The 26,971-nt window shown below is 49.3% G+C and overlaps 1 protein-coding gene across 5 annotated transcripts; it reads right to left on the bottom strand.

Moving 5' to 3' along the window:
- Nucleotides 1-75: 75 nt before the first annotated feature.
- Nucleotides 76-26,869, bottom strand: SLC31A1 (solute carrier family 31 member 1). Of its 5 annotated transcripts, none has more exons than XM_051808040.1 (5): nt 26,779-26,869; nt 7,528-7,686; nt 5,282-5,354; nt 4,740-4,908; nt 76-4,135 (listed from the first exon to the last, which is right to left on the bottom strand). In XM_051808040.1, the coding sequence occupies exons 2-5, from the start codon at nt 7,645-7,647 to the stop codon at nt 3,934-3,936; spliced, it is 564 nt and encodes a 187-aa protein (XP_051664000.1). In that variant the 5' UTR covers nt 7,648-7,686; nt 26,779-26,869; the 3' UTR covers nt 76-3,933. The 5 variants fall into 5 exon arrangements, with proteins under 5 accessions (XP_051664000.1, XP_051664001.1, XP_051664002.1 ...); XM_051808041.1 differs by lacking the exon at nt 26,779-26,869 and adding an exon at nt 26,459-26,603; XM_051808042.1 differs by lacking the exon at nt 26,779-26,869 and adding an exon at nt 20,170-20,363.
- Nucleotides 26,870-26,971: the final 102 nt, after the last annotated feature.

The following is a 26,971-nucleotide window of genomic DNA, read 5'->3' as shown; positions in this document are numbered from 1 at the left end:
ACAGGGACACTGGGCCCTGCTGCTCCCTCTGAGGGGGGCACTGAGGATTGTCTACAAAACACACCCCCACCACAGTAAAATGCAATCTAGTTTATTGGTTAATTATATACAGGGAATTCTTGATATTCACAGTAACATCAGACGAGTTACCTCCACAAAGAGCAAGAGCAAAACCAAAAATGACAGTCCACTGTAAACAAAACTAGAAATCCTGCTGGGTTTGGTGGGACTGGCTCCAGACAAACTCAAAAGGCACTGAAAGAAAAACAACAAAAGCCAGCTGAGGGACACAGCTGGATACTCTGCTCCCTCCAGGATGATAATCCAGAGGCACAGTGGGTGGAGACCAAACATCAGGGACACAACAGGCACAGGACATTACAGCCCAAGATGATACATGTGTGTCAACAGGAATTTACTGTCCTCACATCTTACAACCATCAGAGCCCTCAGCTCCCTGTGTTACAGGACAACCTTAAATTTGGGCAGCAGAGGGGCTGGGGCTGCCCCAGAGCAGATCCCACCCACAGGGAGGTCAGGCTTTGCTCAGGCTCTGCCAAAGCACAGGCAACACACAGCCAGTGGGATCTGGTGGGAAGGGGGAGGTTGGGACACAGAGAGGTGGCTCCTCTGGATTGTCACACTGAGCTAAGGAAAGCACAGCCCCAGCAGGCAGGGACACACGGACGGGACACGTCCCTTCCCCAGCTGTGCCTTGGGCAGTGAGCCCAGGAGCAGGGAGGACACAGCCACTTCCCTCCACACCTTCCCTGGGCATCCCGGGCTCCCAATGCTCCAGACAGGCTGTGGGAGGCAGCTGGAGCACCTGCCAGCCACCTGGGAGACTCCTGTCACTGAGCTCAGTGGCACTTCCCTGTCACACTGGAAAAAAGGAGATTTTTTTTTAGCTCTTTAGGCACATAAAGCTGTTAACTCAGCTCCTTTTAATCTCTTTTTGCACTGCCCAGAGAAAAGAGGATGTCCAAATGAACAGCTGGCATCAACCCAGGAGGGCTGCCCTTAGGAGGTGCAATTCCAGTGCTGGCAGCAGCAGTAATGGATTTCCTTCCCAAGAGGGTGCTGAGGGTGGGCTCTGTGCTGAGGCAGCAGCAGCAGCCCCGTGGAGCCCCCAGGAGCAGGGATGGCTTTGCCCTGCCAGGCTCCCAAGCTGAAAATTTAAATTCAGCCTCTGTGTTGCCTGAATTTAAAGGTGTCCTGGTAACAGGGAGGTGAGGGCTCTCATGGTTAGGAGACTGAGGACATGCAATTCCTGTAGCAAACATGTAGCATGTTTGGGGGTGATGTCAGAGCAGACAAAGCTGTGTCCTCTCTGGTGTGAGCAGGGGCAGGAGAGGAGCCCTTGAAGGCAGAGGTTCTCATCCAGGGGGAAACAATTCCAAGGGCACAGGTGCTACATGTAGAACGAAGCAGAGAAGCAAACAAGAACCAAATTTACACTGTAAGAGCCACAGCCTGATCTCCAAGTCATCCTCCTCTGATCAGTCAGAGAATTCGAGTCTGGTCACTTGGATACACGGAAAGGTGGTGAAAGGTGACAGCAGGGTCAGGCCAAGCAGGTTGTGGTTCAAAGAAATACACAGCAAGAGGTATATGAAATAATTATTGTCACCACAGAAAGCCACTCCTGACTATTCCCTGTGCTCAGCCATCCTGTAACGGCACCAACTCCAGCTCCTTCCAGACAAACCCATGGGAACAGTGCTGGAATCGTTGGCTCTGAGCTCCTTCAGGGGCCGAGCCCCACAGTGCAAACCATCCACACCATCACCCACATCTCCAGCATTTAGCAGCTCCAGTTTTCCCTGACAAACACCAGGATTTCCTCTGAGCTCTCCCAGGGCTGGGAAGGGATTGTCAGTTTTCTCTGCCAAACACTAACGTTGCTCTCAGCTCTCCCAGGGATGGGAAGGGGCAGTTTTCCAGTCCCATGGAGAACCACAGTTGCTTGGAGGGCACAGCAGAGACTTCCCTGTGACAGGAGCAGAGGGCACCAGTGGGTTTGCAGCCTGTCAGAGACATAACTCCCTTCAAAGACCAGACTAGGGAAGTGTTTTTCCTGTCTCTCACCAGGAGGTGGCCAGAACTTTTCCATGAAAATAACTTTGCCTCTTTCACCCAGTAACCAGGAACCTAAACCTGCTTTTAACTCAGCTCCTTTTATTCTCTATTTGCACTGTCCAGAGAAAACAGGATGTCCAAATAAACATCTGACATCAACCCAGGAGGGCTGAATTTAGGTGCAATTCCAGTGCTGGCAGCAGCAGTAATGGATTTCCTTCCCAAAAGGTGGAGAGGGTGGGCTCTGTGCTCAGGGAGCAGCACCAGCACCATGGAGCTCCCAGGAGCAGGGATGGCCTTGCCCTGAAAGGCTGCTGGGCTAAAAAGCCATTCCAAGGATCCCCTTTCCTCACACAGCTGCTGCCAACAGTCACCAGCAGCATCTCCAGAGGAAAAAATGCTCCTGTGTCATCCCAGAAGGATTCCCTGTTCTCATGGCACATCCCAGATGCCAGTCCTGCTCTGAAAGTGGTGCCTGTTCTCAGTGCCCTTCTCAAATTCCAAATGTCTTCCCTTTCAGCCAGTTACAGGCACAAACTGGGCATCCTGTGGAGAGTGAAGACTCCAGCTTTGCTCCACATTCCCTACACCAACCAGCAGCTTAATATCCAAGTGCTGAACCACAGCTGCTCCCCAGGATCCCCAAAGCCAGCCCTGGGCTGGTTGTGCCCCTCTCAGAGCCCTGTGAGATATGCAGAGCTCACAGCACTCAGCAAGAGCTCTGCAGCCCCAGCATGGGCACGGTGGGATTGTTGGGACAAAGAGGAGTCATCTGGCTCAGGAATACTTTTTAACCAGCCCAAGCTGCTCCAAACTTCACCTGAGAAGAGACTGAAGGCTGCTGTAGTCCTGTGTTTCCCTTCTCCTCTTCCCCAAATCTCTCCTTTACAGGAACGTGGTTGTTTAACCCCTTCAGCTCCATCCAGGAATTCCCTCTCCAGCCATTTTAACTTTAGTGTCATGAAATCATTATTCAGCTCTAGCCTCATTTACAGAACTAGTTTTAGTAACCCCAAAGTCTAGCTCTGGATCCATCCTGGTGCAGTTCCACATGAAGTACCTGCAGGTTCAATGGTTTATTTAGAATTTTTTGCCCTGTAAATACACAGCTTGTCCCGTGTCTGCTCCGTGTGTTTCCATGATTGGGAAGGGAAGGCAGCCAAACTCCAGTGTTCTCCCTGGAGGCTGAGTAAAGCTGCTGGATACATCAGACTGACAACACACATCATCCTATGGTGGGCCTGGAGGGCAGGTTCATCCACTCCCTGGAGCACACGGGTCACATCCTCGGGTCAAAGTCCTCCCTTGCCAGGACACACCTGAGTGTCTGATGTGCAGCACCAAATCTTCCTCAGAGGCTGAGTCCTTCTGCAGCAGAAGGTGTCATTGGCCCCAAAAGCCACAATGCCAGGGTGATCCCTCCCCTGGCATTATGTACACATTGAAAAAAAAACAAATTAAAACAGCCATTCACACACAGAGGGCTCTATGGGCAACTTTGAGCTTTTCCTGCTGTTCATCAAACCTTCACTGATGAGCGTTTACAATTTAAAAATAAAATGGTTTTGTTTTCTTTTTTAAAAGAATAATTTCTACATTTCTGTCAGCCAACTAATCTCAATCACAGCATAATCTAAGAATAAAGCAAATCCTGGCCAAGAAGGGCTGCCAGGGACTCTCGGGAGTCAGGGGGAGCAGCAGCCCAGCTCCTCACATCCCTGCACCCCAGCCAGGAACCTGTGGTGGGTTTTTCTTTATCATGATTCTCTTGCAGCTCAGGAATGATCCAGTCCTTGGGATGGCTGCACTTCCAGGGAGCAGGGGAGTGGAGAGGCCTCTGGGCAGCACCCAGTGTTAATGGCAGTGCTCTGTGATATCCACCACAACTGCCTTTTTCCAGCTGAAGAAGAAGTACCCGGTGCCAGCTCCCGCTGCCACGGCAATGCAGAGGTACCCGTTGTAGGTCATGAAGATCAGCATGAGGAAGTAGCTGACCACCACCTGGATGATGTGCAGCACAGTCTGCAGGAGGTGGGGGAAGCTCAGCATCTGCTGTCTGGGAACACAAACCCAAAAGACAGTCAGCAAACAGGAGACAGCTGGGAAATGCCCATTCCCAAAGAACGCTCGGCTCTGAGGCTGCCAGGGCAGCCAGGAGGGCATGAGATGGCAGAGAAGGTCACAACAGCCTGGACAGGGACTCCTGCATGAACCTGGAGCTGGGGTTTTCCCCACAGAGCTGCCTACTGGCAAAGCAAGCATGGAAGTTGCTGGGAGAACACAACTTTTAATGAGAAACAGACTTTGTCAAGCTTATTTTACCCCCCATTCAATAAGCAGAAGGGCTCCTGTTCTGCACAGTAGCTTTGACTACCTGTCAACAGAAGTTCTAAGTATTTCCTGTCAGGATCACTGCCTGTAACACCCAAACTCTGTTCCTGGGAACTCCCCAAGTGTGTTCATCACAAAAACCCCAAGCTCATCTAGCTCCTTGCTCTCCTTTCCTCCTTTTGTGCCCCATCCTCGAGGTTGGCCAAGCCCAGTGTCCTCCAGTGCCCACCAGTGTCCCGGCCTGAAGTCAATACACTCAGTACTGGCTGCATCCTTCTGTCCCAGTTCCACCTGGAGGGATTTGCTTTAGAATGCAGTGAAACCCTTACCCAACAGTTTTGTGTGTCTCCATCAGGATGGTGCCGTTGGGGCCTGGCACTGGCATGGAGTTGTAGCGGATGCTCACTTGGGATTTCCGGAGCAGACACTCCCGGGCAATCTTAAGGCCTTCATAAAACATGGCCAGGAAGAAGACAGCCACAAAAGCACCAGCCATCTCTGACAAGAGAGGAAACATCATTGTCTCTGTGCAACAAAACCTGTCACAAGAGTCACTGGGCGGCTGAACAACCACGTTGAGCTGTGCAGGCCCCGGACGGGCACCGTGTCCATGCACAGGTGGGAAATGGGAATTCCATCCACACACTAACTGGAATTTCACCCAGGAAGTGAAACCAGCAATCACTTTTGCTAATAAGACCCAATTCTTGAATTACCTAAAATCTCCCTTTCACCCCACAGATGCCATTTAAACCAGACTCAACGCAGCGTATCTCTGTATTTTTGGCATAAATAACAATTCCTGAAACATTAATCCTTAAACACCAATTGCAAATGTTTTGTTTGGACTGGACAAGACAGTGTTACTAACCTCCAGGAGAATTGATTGTAAGTCCAGAAAACAGCAATGGCACATTCTCATAGCTGAAGTGGAAAGTCATGGCCTGCCCAAAACACAAAGAACACCAAGGTGAGCCTGAGCAGCTCATCCCAGATGGAGCTCAGAGGAGTCAGCAACAGGGTTTGGCCCACGACAGGAGCTCAGATCAGTTCAGCTGGTCACCACAGAGACATGAAGAAAGGGTAGTGAATCTCCAGTAATTAGTGTAGCACACACAAAGGGATAATGCTCCAGGTTCCAGTGAGCAGCCCTGGGCAGAAGGCACTGCCCCTCCACGGTACCTGTTACAGGCAGGTGCCTTCTCTTGCTTTTGGAGCTCCTTTTCTCCTCAGCATCAGAAGTATCAGGGACTGGGGATGTCTCCATGGAGCTCATCCTTTCCTCCTCATCCTCTCAGGGGTTGGGTACAGGGCACTTTCCTTTCCCCACCGTGACCTCCTCTGAGCTCACACAGGGGAGGGTTGTACAGCTGAGTCCTCTGGTCCCTGTGCCAGCAGAATTGCTTCCCTATGGAACTTCTAATATCCCATGGGAAACAGAGGCCTAAACACAGGTACCACAAGGTGTATCAGATGTAAAGCAGGACCACAACTTCCCCTGGGAGAAGAGAAGGGCTCCTGAGGCTGCACAGTGAGTGCTGTGGGAAGGGGAGATATCAGTGACCCCCTGGCCAGCTGGAGGTGACATAAATGTCCCATCCAGGTAAGTACAGGGCAGTTTGGCATGTCCTGGCCACAGCTGCACACTGTGTTTTCACATGGAAAGTACGGACCACGCAAGAGGAACTGCTGTTTGAACCCTCCTTAATTAAGGTTATTTGCTGGAGCTCAGAATTAATGATTCATCTCAGCACCTGTGAGGATCAGCAGACATTCATTACCCCCAGAGCAGAAATCACTGTGGAACAGCTTTCAGAGAGCACTTTCATCTCTCCAATGAATTTAACATTTTTACATTTAAAACAAAAACCACACAAACCAAAGAACTGCAGCTGAACCAGAGCCTGTTACTTGGAGCCACTGAGGAATGGGAAAACACACCTTAACTGTGCTCAGCCTGTTAAATAAGATGCTGTGCCTATGCACTGCCTTTCCTGACAGATTTATGTGCAATATTCATTCAAAATCTTGTGTAATTACTCACAGTTTTCAGCTGCAGGGCAAGGCAGGGTCTCGTAACTATCCACTGAACACCTGACATTTGTAAAGAAATGACATTTTTATGGAAAATAATGGCCCAGAGGATGCCAATACTAAGGTGTGGGATTACAGGGAGAGCTTTACAAGGAGAGCAGCAGCAATGCTGGACTCTGAGTTCCACCTGGGCCAGGCTCACTGAGGGGAGGCTGTTCTAGTCCTTTCTTCTTGTGATACTGGTTGCAATATAAGCACAGCAATTCTTGATTCCCTCCTTGGCACAGAGCTGGCAAACTCCAACTGAAGGTTTGTAAAACATCCTCCTGAGAACACTCTCATGTGAAATGGAAATGCACACTCTCTCCCCTCCTTTTGAAATTTAATCCTAAACAGACATGTTCTAATAATCTCAAACTCACTCCAAAAGTATTTAGAAAAGGGAGAAAAAGCTGACAGAGTTCCTAGAACTGGTTACACACAACACAGATCCTAGGGCCATTTCCATGGAAACCCTGGGCAGGATCTCCACAAAGCCTCCGTGCTGCCAGAATGCACAAGTCTGGACCTGTTGGAATCAAAGTCAGCTGGAGCAGCAGGATCCAGGCCCTCGATGCCAACATGGGAAAGAGCCCTGGCAGCACTTTGCTCCCCAAAGTGAGCTCGAAGGTTCAGGAGGGAAAGGGCACAGAGCTGGTGGGTGCAGATCACCCTGCAGTGCTGCCTGGGGCTCTCACTGCCACTGACAGCCTGGAGAGCTCCATCCATCTGCTCCTGGCAGGAAAATGCTCACTCTGCACTCCTGCCTTTAGCTGGCTGCAGAGCACACCCCAGCCTGGCTGCTGCAGAGGTTTTGGCAAGAAAAGACTGTTTTGCCAAAGGATCTCCAGCCCTGAAATCCATGTCATGTTTCACATCCCCTCATGCCTCACCCCAGAAGAGTCACAGTGGGGTCTGGGTTTTCCTGCCTTCCAAAGTTCAGTTTAATCTCCAGTTCTTAAGAGCACAGTCTTTGAGATGAGAAGTTACCCTGAAGCACAGACAAGGAGAAGCTCTGTGGTTAATGCTGACTCTGCCACTCACCATTGCCATCATGTCAGATCCATGGTCGTGTCCCGGGGGGGCTGTGGAGTGGAGATGCTCAGGAGGATGAGTGGCTGACAACATGGAGCTGTTCCTGTGGTGGTCGTGAGACATCTCCATGGCAGGGAGGTTCAGAAAGGCACATAGAAAAGTGGGACCCTGGAAAACACAAAAAAGAAGAACTTTGCTAAAAAAAATGTGGTTTCTCTACTGCTACTCCAAGAGAAAATACCCTGAGCCACTGAGAACTTCTGCCTCTGGAAAACTCCTGGAGCATCCTCATGGTCCTGCTCTGACAACAGGGAGCACAGAGCAGGACAATTTAAAGGAGGTGTGTCTCCCTGAGCTTTACATCATCCTATTGCTGCACCATCCTCCACACTCCTGCCAGAAAGGGAGTTAATCTGGTTGAGGTGGCACATGGACACAAGGGCTCACTATGAAGTAACATTTCTTATCTGTAAGAGGTAAAAAACAAAGTCTCTTCTTAATTGCAGTCATGCCAGAGGCAAAAGTATCTAAGTCCCCACTTTAAATTGCATATACTAAAGGCTCAGATTACAAGATTTCTCTTAATTGACAGTTATGCATTTTACTGGGGACGTGTTTAACCCAGCAATTGTGTTAGGGGGTACAGGACCTACTGCCAGGCAAAGGTCTGCAACAGCCACAGGCAATCCAATTTCATTTCCATGAGCTTTACATTGCCACATCTCCCCTCTAATCCCATTTACACAGTGAGAGAAACACTCAGAAGGCTGCCAGTCCAAATCCCTCATCTGGTTACCACAAATCAGGGATGTCTGGACACACCACATTAAAAATAAAACCCCCCTCCATGGTTGGATGTTGGACGTGGCTCCTGCACTGCCTGGGCTGGGACCTGCACAATTCCTGGTGGGAAATGGAAACCACCAGGTAGAAACAGCAACTAGAGAGAAAACGACCTGGGAATACCAGTGAGTCCTGGAAGAACAGGATCTGTCATATTGGACCCTGCCTGGAATACTCTGTACCCTCCCACTCTAGTCCAGTACTAAAGTTAAACCAAGTGGAATAAAAACCAAAGAACAGACACTCTATCAAACCAAAGTTTTAAAAAAAAAAGAGAGGAGACATCCTTCCTTCCAGATAAATCATCAGGAGAGTTTACAAGTGCAATTTTTCAGTTTTCTAAGCCAAAAGGCACCATGGTGTTTAACAGGTAGGGATGGCTGTACTGAGATTGGAGAGAGGAAATAAAACCCTAGAAGACCTTTCTAAACTGAAAATAGCAAATAAAACCCCAGCTGTGGTGGAGCTGTTTCAGCTTGTGACAGAGACTTGGGGATCCCAACAGCCTTTAGAGTTAAATTAGAGAACAGTGAGAGAAATTAAAGATTTGTAGAAGATAAGGAAACTAAGTCAGCAGTGCTGGGGATGAACTCATGAGAGAGAATGAATACACTGAAATTAAATACTGCAGGTAAGCACCTGTGAGGAACACCAGGAACACACAGCTCAGGTATGTTCTGTATCTCTGCAGCTGAGGTTTGTAGCCCATCCCTTATTGCATTAGACAATTCACAATAATCCCCTGGAAAGTTACTTGTAATGGAATTAATGGCACTGGGTAAAGCAGAATGAATTCTCTGCCCATATTTCTGCTAAGATTTTTTTGCTCACTTCACCCCTAATTTGTGCTTAAATATTGAGACCAGAAAAATGTCCACAGGGAGCAAAAAAAGAGAGAGACCAATGGAAGCAGCAGCTCAGCTGACACAGAAAAGCATTACCAGGGGATACCTGTGGAATGAACGGTGTGATTTCCACATGGCACAGCTCTGAACAGCATCCTGCTCCAGAGCTGAAAGGTTCAGGGTCTAGAACTGCAGTCCCAAAATACAAACCCTTGGGAAAGGAACCTTCTGCCAAGACACACAAACTTCAAATTGTCTTTTGCATCAGGGAAGGAAGAACAGCCCAAGTGCTTCACCCCCCAGGATCAAAGGTGACTGTGCCGCGAGAGGAAGAACGTAACGTAAGAACTTCCCCCCTCCCCGGCCAAAATCTCAAAGGATCAGAGAACCATGGAATATCCTGAGCTGGAAGGACCCACAGGGATCATCCAGTCCAGCTCCTGGCCCTGCACAGACACCCCAACAATCCCACCCTGTCCCTCAGAGCCTTGTCCAAACCCTCCTGGAGCTCTGGCAGCCTTGGGGCTGTGCCCACTGCCCTGGGGAGCCTGGGCAGTGCCAACCACCCTCTGGGGGAAGAACCTTTTGCTGAGATCCAACCTGACCCTCCCTGACACAGCTTTAGTCGTTCCCTTGGCTCACTGCTCCCCAGAGCAGAGATCAGAGCTGCCCCTGTGTCTCCTCCCTCGTCTCCTCTCACTTGACTGACCCACTGCTTCTGCTTTGGATACAACATCCTCACTAGTGACTACTGTCCAATGGTTCCTTATCCAATTTAGAACTCACACTCCTGCCAAACTCCACAGGTTCCAGTGCACTCCACAGAAGCTCTGGCTGCTCCCCAGATGAAAAACTGCCTTAATGGCTGGGTTGTGTCCAGCTTCTCACTATTTTCCTTCTCAATAATCATCACTTGTCTGCAGAAAGGGAGAAGTAGTGGATGTTCTCAGGATATTTGCTTTGTAGGAACAAAGAATAAGTTCAGGTATTCAGGAGGGGCTGCCTGTGGCTGGGCAGGTCTTGGTACAGGTCACAAAGAGCTTGACCCTCACCTGGGCAGCTCCTTCTCACTCTGCTCCCCCAGTGTCCAACACCAAACCCAACCCCTGCTGCAGTGACCCAGCACTGAAGGACATTTTATGAGATCCTAAAAGATGGGGTATTAAGTGGTGTCAGAGGAAATAACCTTGTCTGAGCCACTTCAGCTGTGTTTTGTGTCACTGAAGGCAACCAACACATGGATAAATCTCTGCTTAAAAATAAATCAGTTCCAGGGGACAATCAGTCTCTGATTTACAAGTTAGGAGTTCTCTACCTGTGTCTTGGAATAAAAGCAATATCCAGGGCAGCAACAAGTTAATGGATGTGTAACATTTCAAGCTGCAAATCTCTATTTGGTTTGCACAGGCTCCTAACAGACAAGCTGACAGATGTGGGGCTGAAGCAGGTGCTGGTTTTAACAAAGCTGACTCCACACCTGAAGGAAAAAAACCCCCACACAAGGTTCTATTATTGTAAATTCTTTAAATAGGTTTAGCCTTGTACAGACCCAGCCCTTCAGCAGGTATTTCTGTCTGAATGGGTGACTTGATCCCTGGCTGCTGCCTGTTCCATATGTTTGCACAGGGAGGAAGAGGCATTGGGGTGGATCCCTGAGCATGCCCTGGAGAAGGGATCTGCCACAGCCTGTGGCTGCATCAGGCTCCGGTATTCCAGAGGATCTGCACACCTGAAGGGCACAGACCCCATGGTTCACCTGTCACAAGGGTCACACACACACACAATGATTTTTTTGTACTCCACAGTAACCTACTGCCTAAGAAAACAAACAGGGTGGAACAGGAGAGAGGAATGAGGAAATTCTCTCCAAGGCTCATTTCTCTCCCTCTCAGTGCTGCTACCCCAGGTCAGAGGAACCACAGCCTCCATTTCACAACCCCTCACATTTTTAAGGAAAACAGAAAGACTTGGAGCTACACACAGGACTTGTCTTCCTTTCAGCCATTCTCCTGGAGCAGGACTGAGCTCAGGTAGGCTCTGCTCACACAGCTTTCTGTCCCACCCCTGCAGACTGGGCTGGTTCAGGGAGAGGTGCAGCAGGAGCAGGATCTGACAGCAGCCAACTGTCAGCACCAGGACTTGCTTTCACCCTCCACCAACACTTAACCAGTGCTGCCACATCTCACACATACAAGGAAGCCCAGTCACAACCCCAGGGCACAGGGAAGGGGAGGACAGGTAGGATATGCCAGGTACAGGGCAGGTAAATGAGCTGGAGCTGGTGATTCGCCAAACCCAGAGCAGTTTTCTCAAGCAGGTCTCAGCCACATCACCACTACCATCCCACATAACCTCCACCACAGCTTCCCAATCTCCTGCTTCTGCCGTGTTCATCCAGAATCCTGCAACTTCCCAGCAAAACAGACTTTTCCCTGCGGCAAATACCCAAGGAAGTTACACCTGGACATGCAGAAACAGGACAGGCTATGGGAAGGACCTGCCAAGCTCCCAGAAAGTCCTTTAGAAATCGGGTTGGTCTGAAACATGGTGTGCAAACAAAGCTTCCTAAAGTCACATCCAAAGGGAATGAAGCTCCTTTCCAAATCAGAAGTGTAACAGGATTAACAACAGAGCCCTAAATCAACGCCCATTACAGCAGCAGCTCTTCCCTTCAGGACAGTGCCTCATCCTCCCCATGCCAGTTCTGAAAACACAGCAATAAAACTAATCCCACTGGCTCTGCCCAAAAGGACCAGAGCCTTAAAATCCACCTCCCCAGTGTGCTTTACACCAGTTATTTGTCCCACAGAGAGGGTGGTGCTGCAGTGGCCAGCACACAGTGGCACAAGCCCACCAGCCCTGCCAACAGGACACGGAACCCTCCCGACTCCCCTCAGCACGGAGGGAGTGACTCCTACCCAGGGTCTCCCCACCAACACTTCTGGGAGTAAGAACAGGGTCAGAAAGTCCCTCTGTTCTCCTGAAGATGTGAGAAAGAGCAGGTAATATCTGCTAAGAATTAAAATGAAAGTTTCTGAGAGAAAGCCGAGGGAAAAAGATTAAAACCAGCAAGTTGGAAAGGCAAAGCTCTCTTGCCTACACACCACCCATGGCTCAGTGCTGTGTGACACAAAGGAATGCTGCAGCTAAAGCACAGGAGTAATGGAAAAGGCAACCAAGAGTCCCCAGTGCTCTACTTACAGGCTGTCAGCTCCGCTGGCTCCCAGCTCGTGGTCCCCAGCCCAAGGCCTTTATTTTGTAGCAGTGCTGTAAATGGAGTGGGAGGGAAGCAGCGCCTGCAGACACTGCAGCTCTGTTCACCAGCTCTGCCCTGGGCTCCTCTCAGGGCTGGGGCCACTCATCAGGAGACCTAAGCACTGCTTTGAGTTTATTCAGGTTCCTGGCAAACCCCACCACTTTAACCACTTCCTTTCCAAAGGGGTGGACTTGGGAGTCCTCCAGGATCTCCGGAGCTGCTTAAAGGCACAGCTGAGGGACAGACCAATTGTGCCTGTTCATGCTTTAGGAGCACCCAGCAACAGCAGCCAGGGCCAAACCACCCAGGCTATATAGACACACTTTATAGATACAGGGAACAAGTATTACATCCTTCAGCAACGTAGCACAACATGTGTTACAGACACACACTGCTGTTCTCCAGTGTCCAAATTCCCCCTGGAACTCTCCCAGGCAGCTTCAGCAACCCCAGGCTGGCACCCAGACACAGGGAGGGACTGAGCTGTGCCCTAATTGCACACCTCTGTTCTTCCCTTGCACAACTCCTGAAGAAGGAGCTCTTAGTGCTATTTTAAGAATTGGAGGAATGTCTGTAAGGTCACAGCAGAACTGGGGCTTGCTCTGGTACTGCCTCACCACCTCAGAGACACAACCTAAAGCCTTTCCCAGGAGTTTAAGGCTTCCTAAAAGCTCAACACACCAGAAGGGGTTTGGATAAAGAGAGATAAAGAGAAGGGCATGGCCTGGGAGCAGAGCTCCAGGACATGCTGAGGCTCAGGCTGTCAGGCTGCAGTTGGGATTTCCTGGGCTTTGTCCTTGACCATGGAAGCCTGAAAACCAATTCAGGCCAGATTAGCAGAGCCAAGCAGGAAAACTGTGTGACAGAGGGCACATTCTCCCTCTCCACCTGTAGTGGGAAGGATATAGCTGAGCTATATTCACCCCAAAGTGTTTCAGGAGCTTCTGGAGGAGGATGACAGGAACTCTGGAGGAGTGGAGTGCAGAGAGTGGAGAATGATGGGCAAAATAAGAGCTCAGCAGGGCTGCAGACAACATCTTGTGTTCAGCTTTGAAAAAAGGGGATGACGCCTGGGCAGGCTGGGACATGCCAAGGTGGAATCAGTGAGCAGGGACATCAGCAGGGAGAGGCAGCCAAGCTGGAAGCACATGGAGCTCAGCTCTTGGGCAGCTGGAATGCACAAGCCAGGTGGAGCAATGGGCTCTCAAAAATGACACACAGGGCTGCCCATGGTTCATGAGGGGAGAAGGAGGATCCCACAGGAGATCTGCTCCTCTGCCATCACCTCCACTGAGGATTCCAGCTGGAACCACTACAGCACAGTCCTGGAGGACTGAGAACGTGGCACATCAACACCACTCCGTTGTCTATGACTGATGGTATTTGCCCAGGCTAAGACAGACCATGTGTCACCCACACAGGGAGGTTTGGGGGGGAAGCATCCAGCCAGAGCTGAGCTCAGGTTCTCTGCAGCACTGCCAGAGCACAGGGCTGGGGCCAGTAATCCCACTCCCCACGGACACGCTCCTCCTCAGTGCCTGGGGGACTCAGGGGGGCTGCAGGGTTTTGTGAGGATCCCAAGAGAGCTCTGCCAAGGGGAGTTGTTTTGCTGCTTTTTCACTCCTCTCTGAGCTGCAAACTTCCATCCTTCTGGGCTCCCAGATGCCACTGTTTCCTTGTTTTATTCTTATCAAATCTTTGTGTTTCCTTCCCACATTCTACTCCTGTCCCAATACATGTTTGTCCCTCTCAGTGTAGGGCTGCTGTGTCCCTAAGGGACAGGCTGCACCCTCCACATGGAACCATCACACAGCACCCACGGACATGGCAAAAACCCCAAACAATGGTCCAGTCCCACACTATGGATTCCAATTGGGATGGTGGCTCACACAACCTTCCTGGAGCTGTACAACATTATTTGGCACCCTGATGCAGCTACATACATTAATCAACTTTTAATTAAAATGAAGATTAAAAGAAGTTGAGGAAATATCACTGTATGTTCAACCCTCAAGGTCCCATCTCTTGCTTTGAACCAAAGCATCCCTGAGCTGCACAGCCAAGGCAAAGCTGGTCACACTCACTTAGCATCATCCCCATTACTTGAGGAGGGGCCAGAGCTCTTCCTCTCAGCGTGGCTACAATAATGTCCCTTTGATGGAGTTTATTTTCATAGCAAACTTGTCTGGTCACCTTCTGTTAGAGGCCCTGCTTGATCTGCTTCCCTAAAAGGGGACGGTCATTCCTAATCTCCCAGCTTCTGCACACTCCTCAGGAAACCTCTAAATCTTTGAACAAAAAAAGAAAAATAATCCAGGACAGGCTGTTCTTTACAGGACAATGCACTGAACTTCATTAGGTGCAGCACACACCATGTCTCACTAATGGGCCCAATGGAGTGAAAGGCAGCTGAAAGCAGTCCTGCAGAGCAGCAAACTTCAGTCTCTAAGCCCGATAACATCAGAGGAAAGGCTGAGAAATGCTGGCAGGAGATGTGTACAGGTGGCAAAAATACTGGGGAGTTGGTCAGGCTGGGCAGCAAACAGCCTCCTGTGCAGTCCAGTGTTTCCCTCAGCCACACTGGAACTGCAGGAGATGCAACAGCCATGAGAGAAGGAACTCCTGGGAAGCATGGAAAACTGAGGGGTCCTTGCCAGCCTTTCCTGGCTGTAGCCTCATTTCTGCTGGAGAAGTCTGATCCAGCCCACATTCAAGCTTTGCACTGAGATCCAAGTGTGATCCTCTACTGTCTCACAAAGGGTCCCCAACTCCATCAAGCAGTTAGACCTGGCAGTTACACTAGATAATTCTTGAAGGTCCCTTCCAATTTATCCTATCCTATTCCTCTTCTAACCTATTCCCATCCACAACAGCCTTGTGCTGCCCACCTCTCACCCTCAGCAGCACAGCTCAGGTCACTTCCACTTCAGCAAGGGGTGACAGAGTAAATCTGTCATACCCTGGGTTGTCCCTCTCCCTCACAAACCCCAGGTCAGCAATGCAGGGGTGGAAACTCCCCTCATCCACAAAAGAACCCTGACCACATTCCCACACAGAGCAGAGATTACGTTTTCCTTTGGAAGAACTGCCATCTACAGACCAATCCACGTCTCCAGCTGTGGGGCCAAATCTCGGGGTCACCACCTGCACATCTCTCCAGGCTGCCCCACTCCTGGCAGGCCACAGGACACCCACACCATCCCTTCAACACAGCAGCACAAGCTGCAGGATGTGGGTGCCCACAGGCTTTGGGGCTCAGAGCACAGTGGTGGGTACACGTGACTGGATCATTCTCATGCAACACAGTCCTTGCCCTGCCAATGCAGAACAGCAGGAAGGGCAAGAGAGCAGGAATGCTGCTGGGATTGGGTCTGGCAGCTCCTGTGAATGACACAGGGTACAGGGTACACGCTTGCAAAACAGGGGTTGGCAGATGTTGCCAGGCACACATCTGCCACAAAGCCTGGTTCAAGGGAGGTACTTTTGGGTGACAGATGCTGAAGGCTGTCGTGAGGCTGAGGACACTTATCCACACAAAGGACACTTATCCACACAAAGGACAACCAGGCAGGACACAGCAAACTTGTTTTGGAGAACCAGATGTCAAGAATGCCATGGACTGAAGTGTTCAGCAACAACCTGCTCCCATCCTGACAAAACACGAGTACTTTCAACATGTGTGAGCCCAAATGAACCTGAAGTCCCCAGTGGGACACTTTCAAAGGATCTGAGCACATTCCACCCTTGGCTGTCTTTGACAAGCCCAGCCAGGGACTATAATAAACTGAGCAAATCCAAAGTGCAGCCCAGGGAACAAAGCCGAGCTCGCCTGGCCCGGAGCCGCCCCCCTGCTGACCAGAAGCAGAGGGCCAGGAACAGACATGTCAGACACAAGGAGTTGTTTTTACTGCTACCAAAACCAATAAACACGGTGTCCATCCAGGGTAGATGCTCCATCAGCAGACAGAACTCCAGTGGTGCCCAATTAAAAGGTGATTGGCACCTCTTCCACAGGTCAGAGTTTGCCTGCTCATCTCTGAGTGGCACAAAACTCCCTCCTTTCCTACGTTACTGCTCCAGCTCCAGGAGAGCAGCTCCCAGCTCCAGCCAGCTCTTCTCACTGGGCACACACAGCAAGGACACACCCCTGGGGCACTGGGGGCCAAAGCCAGAGCAGGTCTGTTCTGCACAAGGCCCCTGATCCCTGCCCTCAGGAGTGACTTGTCTTGCTCAGGCCTCCCAGGGGCACAATTTCTTCCATTCTGTACATGGACAGTGTTTCCTACCCTGTTCTCACTTCCTCCTTGCACCAGCAGCCTTTTGGATCCTCTCTTTTCCCTGTGCTGTTTATTGTCCTTTCAGTCCAGGTGCACGAGGCAGCCATCCCCCTTTCTGGCACAAAGAGAAGTTTCTGGAAAGTGGCAGTTGAGGCACCTCAGGACATGCCAGACCTGAGGAGTGGCTGCCATTCCCACAGCTCCCAAAGCAGAGGAGGTGCAGCACCAAAGCTGACTCAGGCATCCATCTGGAGACAAGAGCAGGGCTTCAGAGATGCCAAAGCTGACACAGGAGGCCACGTTACAATTTCTTTATGAAACATCCAGGCTGGAAGGCTCCTGCCAAAGCATGGCAGACACCAAACCTCCTTATAGCCAACATCAGCATGAGTTCAGAGCTAGTGCTGACAAGCTTCCATCAAAGGCCATTCCCAGGAGGCATCTCCAGAGGAACCCCTTCAGCACTCCCCGGGCATGTCAGAGGTCAGGATCACCCCAGCTCTGCAGACTGGCCATGCCATCAGAGCTTCAGCTCCCTTCCTCACAGCATGCAGGGCATGCCACAGGAGCACAGTGACACAGCCACGCCACAGAATCCCCAGGATCTAGCCTGAAGGCCCCTCCTTCCCCCCACCCAGGAAGGGAAGAAGCAGAGATAAGGCAGGATGGCTCAAATCCCAGAGGTGTGAGAGAACAGGTGGGTGCAGCCTGCTTTCCATGTGTGGTGTTCAGTCAGGAATCACTCAGGAATATCCCGCTAAAAACCCTCAGCACTCACCTGGGAGCTGGGGACAACTGGGGATCCTGAGCAGTGAGGAGATGCAGGACAGCAGGAAGAGGAGACAGAAAAGCAGGGCCATGTGACCCATATTTCCAAGATTACACAACTCCTGAATAAACAGACATTTCCTTATGGTCTGTGGTGGTTTGTGCACAGATGTTACACAACCAGACACAGGAATGGTGACCAGGGAGATGTGATCCACGTGGCCAGAGAGCTGAAACCATCCTGCTGCCTCAGGGCAGGCTGAGAACAAGAAGGAAGGAGTCCTGAGCCTTGTGATACTCTTCAAAAACTTTATAATAAAAAAAAAAAAAAAGAATTAGTATTTGGAACTGTATCCTGTAAGATTAGACAACTTCTGCTTCCTTAGAAAACCCAGGCCTAGTGAAGAATTTCACTTCCTATTCTATATGCCCTAATCAAGAACACCTTCTAACCTACAACAGCCTTTTTTTTTGAATGAAGGGAAAATTTATATCTTAAAGTGAAAAAAACTACCTTTTACTTACAAATTTCTTCATTGTGCTCACTAATTCAGCATCCAGATCCCTGTAGGTTCAACTCCTGCATCATTTATTTGGATGAAAAAGAGCAGCCTGTCTCCCACAAGAAGGGTCTGTCCAGAGGGTAAGGACATGGATTATTGTTTGTGAGCATTCAGTGGCCACATGCAGAAGCATTCCATCTATCAGGAATGATATGCCAGGATGTGATAGGGAACTTGCAAGTTAATTCCTGATAAACCACTGCTCTGTGGTTTGCTGAAGGGGGAAGGTCACACACCAGGCTACACAGTGTAAACAGCTCTGCCCAGATTGATTTTATAAGGTGCCTTCTGGCCCCAAGCCCTGTCAAACTGTAAAACCATCTCAGCAGACACAAAGTGAAATCCAGAGTCAACAAGTGCACTCCCAAGTCAGCAAGCCCAAGTTTCCTCAGTGGTCAAAATGACTCAGTGTGCCCTTGAAGTGCTGGCCTTTAATACAGGTGTAGCATTTCTGATGTTATCTTCCAACAGCACAAATACCTTTGTCTCATGCAGATAAAACTAATGCCGAGGGTAATAAAGTGGATGGCAGTGGTTTATTACAGGCTTCATAAAAGGGAGCCCAACGTCCAGCAACAGGTGATTCAGCAGACTCATGGATTCCCAGATTTTACCCTACTTGCTCATTTTCACACAGTTCATTTTCCTTCTCTGGCTGCTTTCCAACATCAGAACCAGACTTAGCCCAGAAAAGGCAACACTTGTACAAGTTCTGAGCGGGCTCTGAGATGTTTTGAGAACCTGGACAAGAAGAAAATCACCCCCCCAGAACTCCCTGTTAATTTTTGGGAAGCCATTCCACTGGTTGAAGCAATTCACACACGTTTTCCTGTGTCCAGTTCAGCCACACGCTCATTCCCTTCCACCACACGACAAAGCTTCCTTGGTTAATCCCAGGAGCACATTTCACTGCTTTCCTTTCATATGTAAGTAGTTGTTTGTCTCTAATTACTCCTCAGAAGGTGTCCATGTGCAGAAACAGCGTTTTAAGGTGGCCACTGAGCCATTCCCCTCCCCTGGAGCTGTCACGCTCCAGCCTGTGCCAGGTGGATGTCACGTCCACAGTCCATATGGGAATACACTGGGATTTCCAGCATGCCTGTCATCTTTTGGATGCAGCCTTTGACTAAAGACCTAAGAGTTCACAAGGCTGACTTTTACAAAAATATTTAAACTCTCTCTGCTTGCAGAGGAGAAGTGGGTGCCTTTAAGTTCGTTTTCCATCACCATCCATGAATGGGCTGCCCAGGGAGGGGGTGGAGTCCCCGTCCCTGGAGGGGTTTGAGCAGAGCCTGGATGTGGCATCAGTGCCATGGGCTGGGTGACAAGGTGGGGTTGGGTCACAGGTTGGACTCGATGATCTCAGGGGTCTTTTCCAACCTGGCTGATTCTGTGATTCTGTCCCTCAACACAAAACTTACCACAGCCAAAATTCTTTTGTGCTTCCAAACACTTGTTTTGAGAAGCCCAAAGCTGTTTCTGGGCAAAAATGCAAGGTAGAACTGGGGCCACCAGCAGCGAAATTCACTCCACTGTGTTTTTAATTAAGCCCAGGAAGTTTTGGCAGATGGTTAAGACCAAACTAAACATCACCAGAGGCACCTTCCTGCTCTTGCCCCGTGATCCTGGCAAAGAGCAGGAGGATGGAACAGTGACATATAAATAGCTTCCAGGTAGTAACACAAATACTTGTAAGGGAGCACAAATTCATAGCCCCAGTCCATGGAACAGAGCAGCTCCACATTCTCCTTTTGGAAATGCAACTGAATTACTGAATATATTATTTAATATTGAACCATTGAAAACTCAATCTCCAAAGCAGAAGATCTGTGATATCAAAAAGAGGAAAGGAGCAATCAAATCAAGCCATTCTCTGGGAAGGAGCTTGTCTTTGGACACTCTTCTGCCAGGACCACTTCTAGGGCATGGAAAGCTGGAACAAAGAGCCATCAGCAATTTTCTTACAGGTGACAAAAAAACACTCTGGGAAAAAGCTTCCAACGCTGCCTTCTCCATCAAGCTTTCAAAGCCCTGGGCTGCCACAGAGCTGCTAATCCAAAGCAGAAATGATTCAGAGCTAAAAAATGCTGAGTACTTACTATTCCAGAGACAGGTTTTCCATCTACTGACTCCCGGAGAACAGTCCTTTCCAGGCAGGCAACGAGTCTGAGATGGAGCAAAGTTTCTCAACCCTCGGATAATGCTGACAAGCACAATCATCCTTATCTGTATCAAAGGCTAATCATTAACTCCTGCTCCGATTGGGCCGGGACCAGAACAAGCACTGGGAGGCTCACACACAAATCCATGGAACAGCAGAAGCAACTCCTGAGTCTCCCTCACAAGATCTTTGCAAAAATGCAGAGAGATTTTAGAACACCCTGACCAGGTTAAATGTGTTGCAATGATTACTTTCCAAGACATTCACCAAAAGACATTTCTAACATTAATTTCTCTGACAGATAGTGGTTTGCTTGGATATTGTAACAGGGCAACCTTAACTTAATTTAGTATTAGTATTGAAGTATTTAGTCTTCAAACAGAGAGAGAGCAGGTGTAGATCAGGTATTAGGAAGAAATTCTTCCCTGTGAGGGTGGGGAGGCCCTGGCACAGGTTGCCCAGAGAAGCTGTGGCTGCCCCATCCCTGGAAGTGTCCAAGGCCAAGTTGGACAGGGCTTGGAGCAACCTGGGCTAGTGGAAGGTGTCCCTGCCCATGGCAGGGGGTGGGACTGGATGAGCTTTAAGGTCCCTTCCAACCCAAACCAGTCTGGGATTCTATGATTTTATTCACCCCAAAATGAAGAAATGTGACATTGTCAAATCTATTGGCCAGTTTTTAGGAGCTTTGGGGAGTGGTAAAAAGATAGTAGGGCAGATCATAAACTGGGCAGAAATTCTTCATCACTGTGTACAAGACAAATGCTGTCGGGGTATCCAGCTCGGCAACCTCTCTGCTTGGAAGGCTGGAGTGAACAATTCCCATGGAAAAAAAATGTGACAAAGGAGAAAAAGTGCAAGAACAGCTGAGCTGTGCTGCAGCACAAGGGGCCTCATGGGAGGGGCTGTGGTTTCAAAGGAGATTAAAAGCAAGAGTTACACAGAAAGGGATCAACTGACAAGCAATGCATGTGATCCTGTCAGGATGTCCTGGAGGGTTTCACTGGAGGAATTCAGAAAATTAAGGGAAGTTATGCTGCTGCCAAAAGGGTTTTTAAACTACTGGGTCTTACCAAAGAAGCAAAATAGTCACAATAAAGCGTATTAGGCTTTACCATCCATACAGCAGGTCATCCTACAGACACTGCTGTGTGAAAAGAGCAGCACAAAAATGGCTTTACAAGAACAGCCAAGGCTGCAGCAGGAATGTGAGGGCAGCTGTTAAGTTTCAGAACTGTCTTTTTTTTCAGTTGTTCAGGTTTCAGTCTTACAGCATCTGTAACACACTCCTCCATATTTTAGTCTCACCTCACACCACCTTACACATTCAAGTTCAGCACGTCCTCATGAGATAATGTCTTATCTCAAGTTAATGAAGGGCACCAAAACCAATGGTAACTTGATTTGTATAAACCTCTCCTGGCAGAGAACCCAGGGATCCTGACTCAGTGTCTTGTCAAAACCATCAGACCAGGAGCTCAGACAAACAAGAGAACCATAAAAAAGGCAGCTGAGAAAACCTGCCCAACACTGAGTTGTTTCACTTCCACGGTATCCCAAGGCTGGGCGTGTTCCTCAGGAGCTTGTGCTTCCACTTCCCTTATCACTTTGATGTCCAAGGGTTGATTTACCCCCTGTTAAGGCACAGGGTACTCGCTGCCCTCCCACGCAGCCACATGACAGCAGCGCTGTGGGATGCCCAGCCCACTTCCCGAGGGATGGGGCACAGTGACCTGGGATGGCCTGGCTGCTGGGAGCACAGCTTGGAGTCTGCTCCACAGTTCCTACTGTTTCTCCTTCCCAAGTAAAACAGGCAAGGTTAAAAATGCAGGTAAGCTGTGGCAATGAGCTGCTGGGCCTCTTTAACACAACACCTTTGGAGCACAAAATGTTCACAGAATCCCAGAACATGCTGAGTTGGAAGGACCCACATGGATCACGGAGCCCAACCCTTAGACCTGCACAGGCCCATCCCCAAGACTCACACCATGTGCCTGAGAGGATCATACTGGGATCCCTGGCTCCCAGGGCAGCCTCTGTCCAGGATGCACATGGAGGAACCCAGCCAGGAGCTGCTCCCATTCTCCCACCCAGAGCACAGCTACCACTGAAGGAAATCAGGCAAGGAGCAGTTGGGTGACAGAGAGCATCTCCCTGAGGAGGCTGGAGCCATATGCCTTCCAGACAGCTGCTTTCCCGAGCTCCCAGGAGCAGGCCAGCCCATCAGCTCACAGCATTAGCTAGGAAACACACTGCACCTTGGAGGTGGGTGGCCTCAAAGCACTTCTTAACCCTACAAAGCCAAGGCAAATTAAATTATCTCTAATGTGAAAAAAAAGCCTGAAAGTGTATTTACCACAGACACTCTTTCCCCCAACAGATATGCAGTAGGTGCTTAGAAAAGAAAAGCAGTCAAGCCTGTCAGGGTTTCTCTTACTCAGTTTAGCCAAAAGATCAGCTAAATATATCTCAAAGCTCATATTCCAAGCTGATGTACCTTCATTAGAGGAATGAGATTGAATCCATGATAACTAATGAGCATGTGTGGGCAGAGAAGGTTTGTGGAAGTGGAGTGGCTCCCATGCAGTCTCAGGGGAGCTGGGGGCACTCGCTGTTAGTTCCATGCCAGAACACCTGGATTCTGTTCCCAGTCTGCTCCCAGTTTCTCAGGCTTGGTACCAGGAGTTGCTGAGCAACCAGTGAGAACAGAGATGCTCAATCACTTACAGCATTCTGACCTTTGCTGCAGAGCTACCATGGTCTGCTGTATTAATTTAGATAAATATTAGATGATATATTAGATTATATTCTTGTACAACTTTTTAAACAGATGATAAATGTGTTTTACATCTGAGACACAACAATTGTGGGATTTTCTAATATTATATATATGGAGAGGGAAGGAGCAAAAAGTTCTGGCTGCAATCACAATTGTTCAAGTGCCACTGGAAACCAACTGGACCCTTGCAGACACAAACTGGTGACACAGAGAAGAAAAGATACTGGGAAGAGACATCAAAAACTGTAGAAACAAAGAAAGAAGGACAAAACAAAGGTATTTCATCACAGCCTCCCACTCCCAGATTGGCTTCTAAACCAGGAAAGTCTAATTATTCCAGGACCAACAAATGAAAGACTCTAGAAAGTGCAGCAAATGGGAGTTTAATTTGCTTACAGTAACTAGTCCCATTATTCTCTGCATTAGCAGATTCCAGCTTTCAAATGAAAAAAAAAAAAAAGGTTAATGAAAAAATCATTGGTCCCATGTCCCCTGGGACCTAATTGGGAACAGTTCCAGAAAATTAGATTGAAACAAAAGGCAATGGAGTAGATTAACTAAGATTGGATTTCCCTGAGGAAAACAACATAAACTAGATTGAGTCTTTTTCATCCTCCCCTTTCAAAAAACCTGCCAGGACTCCCAGTGATTTCCTGGAGAAGTTCATGTTGGCAAAGTGCTTCAACTCAACTCCACAGAATTGTGCTGCAGGCTCCTGACAACTTTGAGGTGACCTTCAGCCCAGGGAGGAGGAGGCAGGTCTGCAGAGCAGCTTCCTCTTGGACAGAGGGGTCTTCACAGCAAATAAACCAAATAGCAAAGGGGAAAATACTACATTTTAGTTCAAAGAACAAAAAGTTCTGTCTTCTCTCGGCCCTAATGTCTGCTTGGAAAACAAACCAGTGAAAAGAAACTCCCCAAGACCCTGCTCAAAACTCACCCTGTGAACATGGGAGATCTTGCCTCTAATTGTAATATAAAGCTGCAAAAGAACATTCTCAACACCCTCCTTTGTCAGGCATTAAGCTTTTGTTCGGGGAAAGAGTGTCTCACTAATGCAAAACACTCTAAAGGGATAAGGGAGAGAAAAATCCTCCCAAACCTCTTTTCTAAAAATAAAAAACCCCACAAGCCTTGTCCTTGTACCACTGTAAGTCTGAGTCAGTGGCAGGGATGATATCTTTAAAATAAAAACACAAACATGCAAAAGTGACTCAATTTAATTCCTCCTCTCTGCTGGCAGAAATTATTCTAATTCCCAGCCTAGTTAACAAGCTGCTGTAGATTAGAAATCTGATATGAAATGAAAAGCAAGCAGCAAATCTCAGTAGGGAAGAGCTGTACAAAACTTCTCATTCTCAACACGAAGTTGTGTGGGATCCCAAAAGTCCTGCCAGTTTTCATATTTTCAATACTTTTTTCTTTGGTGGGGAGGGAGTAGAAGAAGCCAAAATTTTTGTGTTTGTAGCAAAAAGCATCACTTTAATTTGGCATTGTACAGCAGTGACAGCTTCACCAACAAAGCCTCAGTTATAAAATCAACCTGCATTTAAACAGCAACATTTACACATTATTCCCAGTGTCCCCTTTTTAATGAAGGATGGGAAAAAAGCACCACAGAGTCCAAAGGCTGATGAAAGCCTCGGGAAACATTACACCATAAATTACATGATCTGGGATCATCAGGCTGAACACTAACTTACCCTCTAAGATCACACATTGTTCCTCATGAAAAACCCTGCAAAAGCTTTGCTGACCTCAGGCTCAAGCAGAGGCAAGTTAAGATCAAACGGGTTGAAAGTCAACTTAATAAACACTTGTGAGGAGCTTTTCATCCACCTGTGCACAAAAAGCAGGACTATTAAGCACTCTGGAGCTTGGGATTCAGGCACAAACAGGAACTATTGGTCTGTGCCTGGGAACTGTGTGGAGCCACGAGCCCACTGCAAACTCAAAGGTGAGGACTGTGAACAGAGCTTAAATTGAAAAAGGACAAGTGGCTAAGAGAGGGTTAGAGGTGATGTTTGCTGAGTGCTGCAGAACGTGCTGCTACAGCCTCCTCCCCTCTGCACTGGCACTGAAACTGGGCAGTGCTGAACCCCAGGAAAATTAAAAAAAAGGAACCATATACAGGTGCAACAGGGCCACAAAGATGGTGAGGGGTCTGGAGGGGCCATAGGAGGATCAGCTGGTTTGTTCAGCCTGGAGGAGACTCATTGGGGTTTACAGCTTCTTCACAAGGGACAGCACCATCTCTGCTCTGTGTGACCAGGGACAGGACCCAGGGAATGGCTGGAGCTGTGCCAGGGCAGGCTCAGGTTGGATCTCAGGAAAAGGTTCTTCCCCCAGAGGGTGGTTGGCACTGACCAGGCTCCCCAGGGCAGTGGGCACAGCCCCAAGGCTGCCAGAGCTCCAGGAGGGTTTGGACAACACTCTGAGGGACAGGGTGGGATTGTTGGGGTGTCTGTGCAGGGCCAGGATCTGGGCTGGATGGTCCTTGTGGATCCCTTCCAGCTCAGGATATTTTGTGAAACCTGTACCTAAAAAACCTGAATTCCAGTGCCACACCAGGACCTGGCCACATCCACTGCTTAAAAAAAAATCTATCTTGACAACCAACTTGACAGAAATATAGGAGCCAAAGCAACAAACTGTCTCTTCATCAAAGGAACATAGGGACCACAACAATTGGAAGTTCATGCCTACCTGCCCTACTGGTAAAATCTGCTTCCACCAGGATTTACAGTAACTGTTGTGTGTCTGTGTTGATTTTATGTCCTTTTCTAACAGAAACAAGGTTTTGACCCCTTTCAGGTTTCATTCTAAACTAATGACACATTCTGCAACACAAAAGCTCCTCTCCACCTTCTCCCCTTAGAAGTGAAATCACTGATATCCCAATCGCGCTGTTATTTATTTATTCCCACCACAATAAACCCCCAAATTACTGCAAGCACAGCACTACAACAGACCTGGCACCTTCCTGCTCAGACTCAAATATCCTGTAACCAACTATTAGTACAAATTTCCAACCAGTGCCAGTAAATATCCAAGGCCAGGAAGTTATTCACCCCTCACCGCCGTTTTGACCTCCCCTGCCTTCAGTTCCTCTGCATTTCGACACCATTTCCAGCTCAGCTGGTGAAATTTAAACCAGCGGGTCTCAGAAAGGAGGGAGAAATACCAGCTTTTCAAGAGGGGGGGGAAAAATCACACAAAAAGAAAAGAAAAAACAAAACAAAAAACAAACACAGGAAAAAAACCAACACAAATCAAACCAAACCCACAAACAGGCATATTTCCCAAGGTATGAGGTCAAGGTGGAAAACAGCTTAACGAGGGGCATCTCAGGTGTTTATACACCCAAGAAAGTGCTCAGATTTAAGGACACTGTATTGTTGATGGCCCCGGGTAAAGCAGAGGCAGGAGAACCGAATGTCGTGTCCCCGACCTTCCCCTCGAGCGTCCCGCGGACCGCGGGGCCCCGGCAGAGCCACCAAAGAGCCATGGGGGCCCTTTCATGAGGGTCACGGCTCCCTCACGGCAAGGGCGGCCCGGCGGCGGCGGGGCCCGGCCGTCACCTCGGGAACGGCCCGGGGGCCTCTCCCGCACCCCAGTGGGGTCTCCCCGCACCCCCGTCCCCTCAGGCCCCTCCCGGTGCCCCCGAAGGTCCCGCGTCCCCCGCTCTGAAGGATGGGGGGGGGGGGGGGTGAGGACCCTCACGCTGAGGGAGGGGGAGCGCGAGACCCCCCGGTCCCACACGTCACTCACCGCGAGACCGCCACGAGCCCGCGGCGCCTCCGCTCCGCCCCCCACACAAGCCCCGCCCCCTGAGGGGTCGACTCCGCCTCCCGTTCTGCTAAGCCCCGCCCTGTACGTGCCGCTAAGCCCCGCCCCTCCAGGGGTCTCGCTAAGTCCCGCCTTCCCCATGTGTCTGTCAAGCCACGTATTCGGAAAGCTCCGT

The sequence above is a fragment of the Manacus candei genome, unplaced genomic scaffold (genome assembly GCF_025592945.1).
Source record: "Manacus candei isolate 608988 ecotype Guabito, Panama unplaced genomic scaffold, ASM2559294v1 h1tg000071l, whole genome shotgun sequence".
NCBI lineage: Eukaryota > Metazoa > Chordata > Aves > Passeriformes > Pipridae > Manacus > Manacus candei.
This window is presented reverse-complemented; position numbering and strand designations above follow the sequence as displayed.

What these genes read in the sequence shown, in the direction of transcription:
- SLC31A1 (XM_051808041.1), bottom strand. Translation starts at nt 26,515, where the DNA reads ATGGCTCTTTGGTGGCTCTGCCGGGGCCCCGCGGTCCGCGGGACGCTC. An exon ending in TACAATCAATTCTCCTGGAG is followed by an intron (nt 4,909 to 5,281) that starts GTTAGTAACACT and finishes CTCTCTTGTCAG; the next exon opens with AGATGGCTGGTGCTTTTGTG. An exon ending in GAGACACACAAAACTGTTGG is followed by an intron (nt 4,136 to 4,739) that starts GTAAGGGTTTCA and finishes TTGTGTTCCCAG; the next exon opens with ACAGCAGATGCTGAGCTTCC.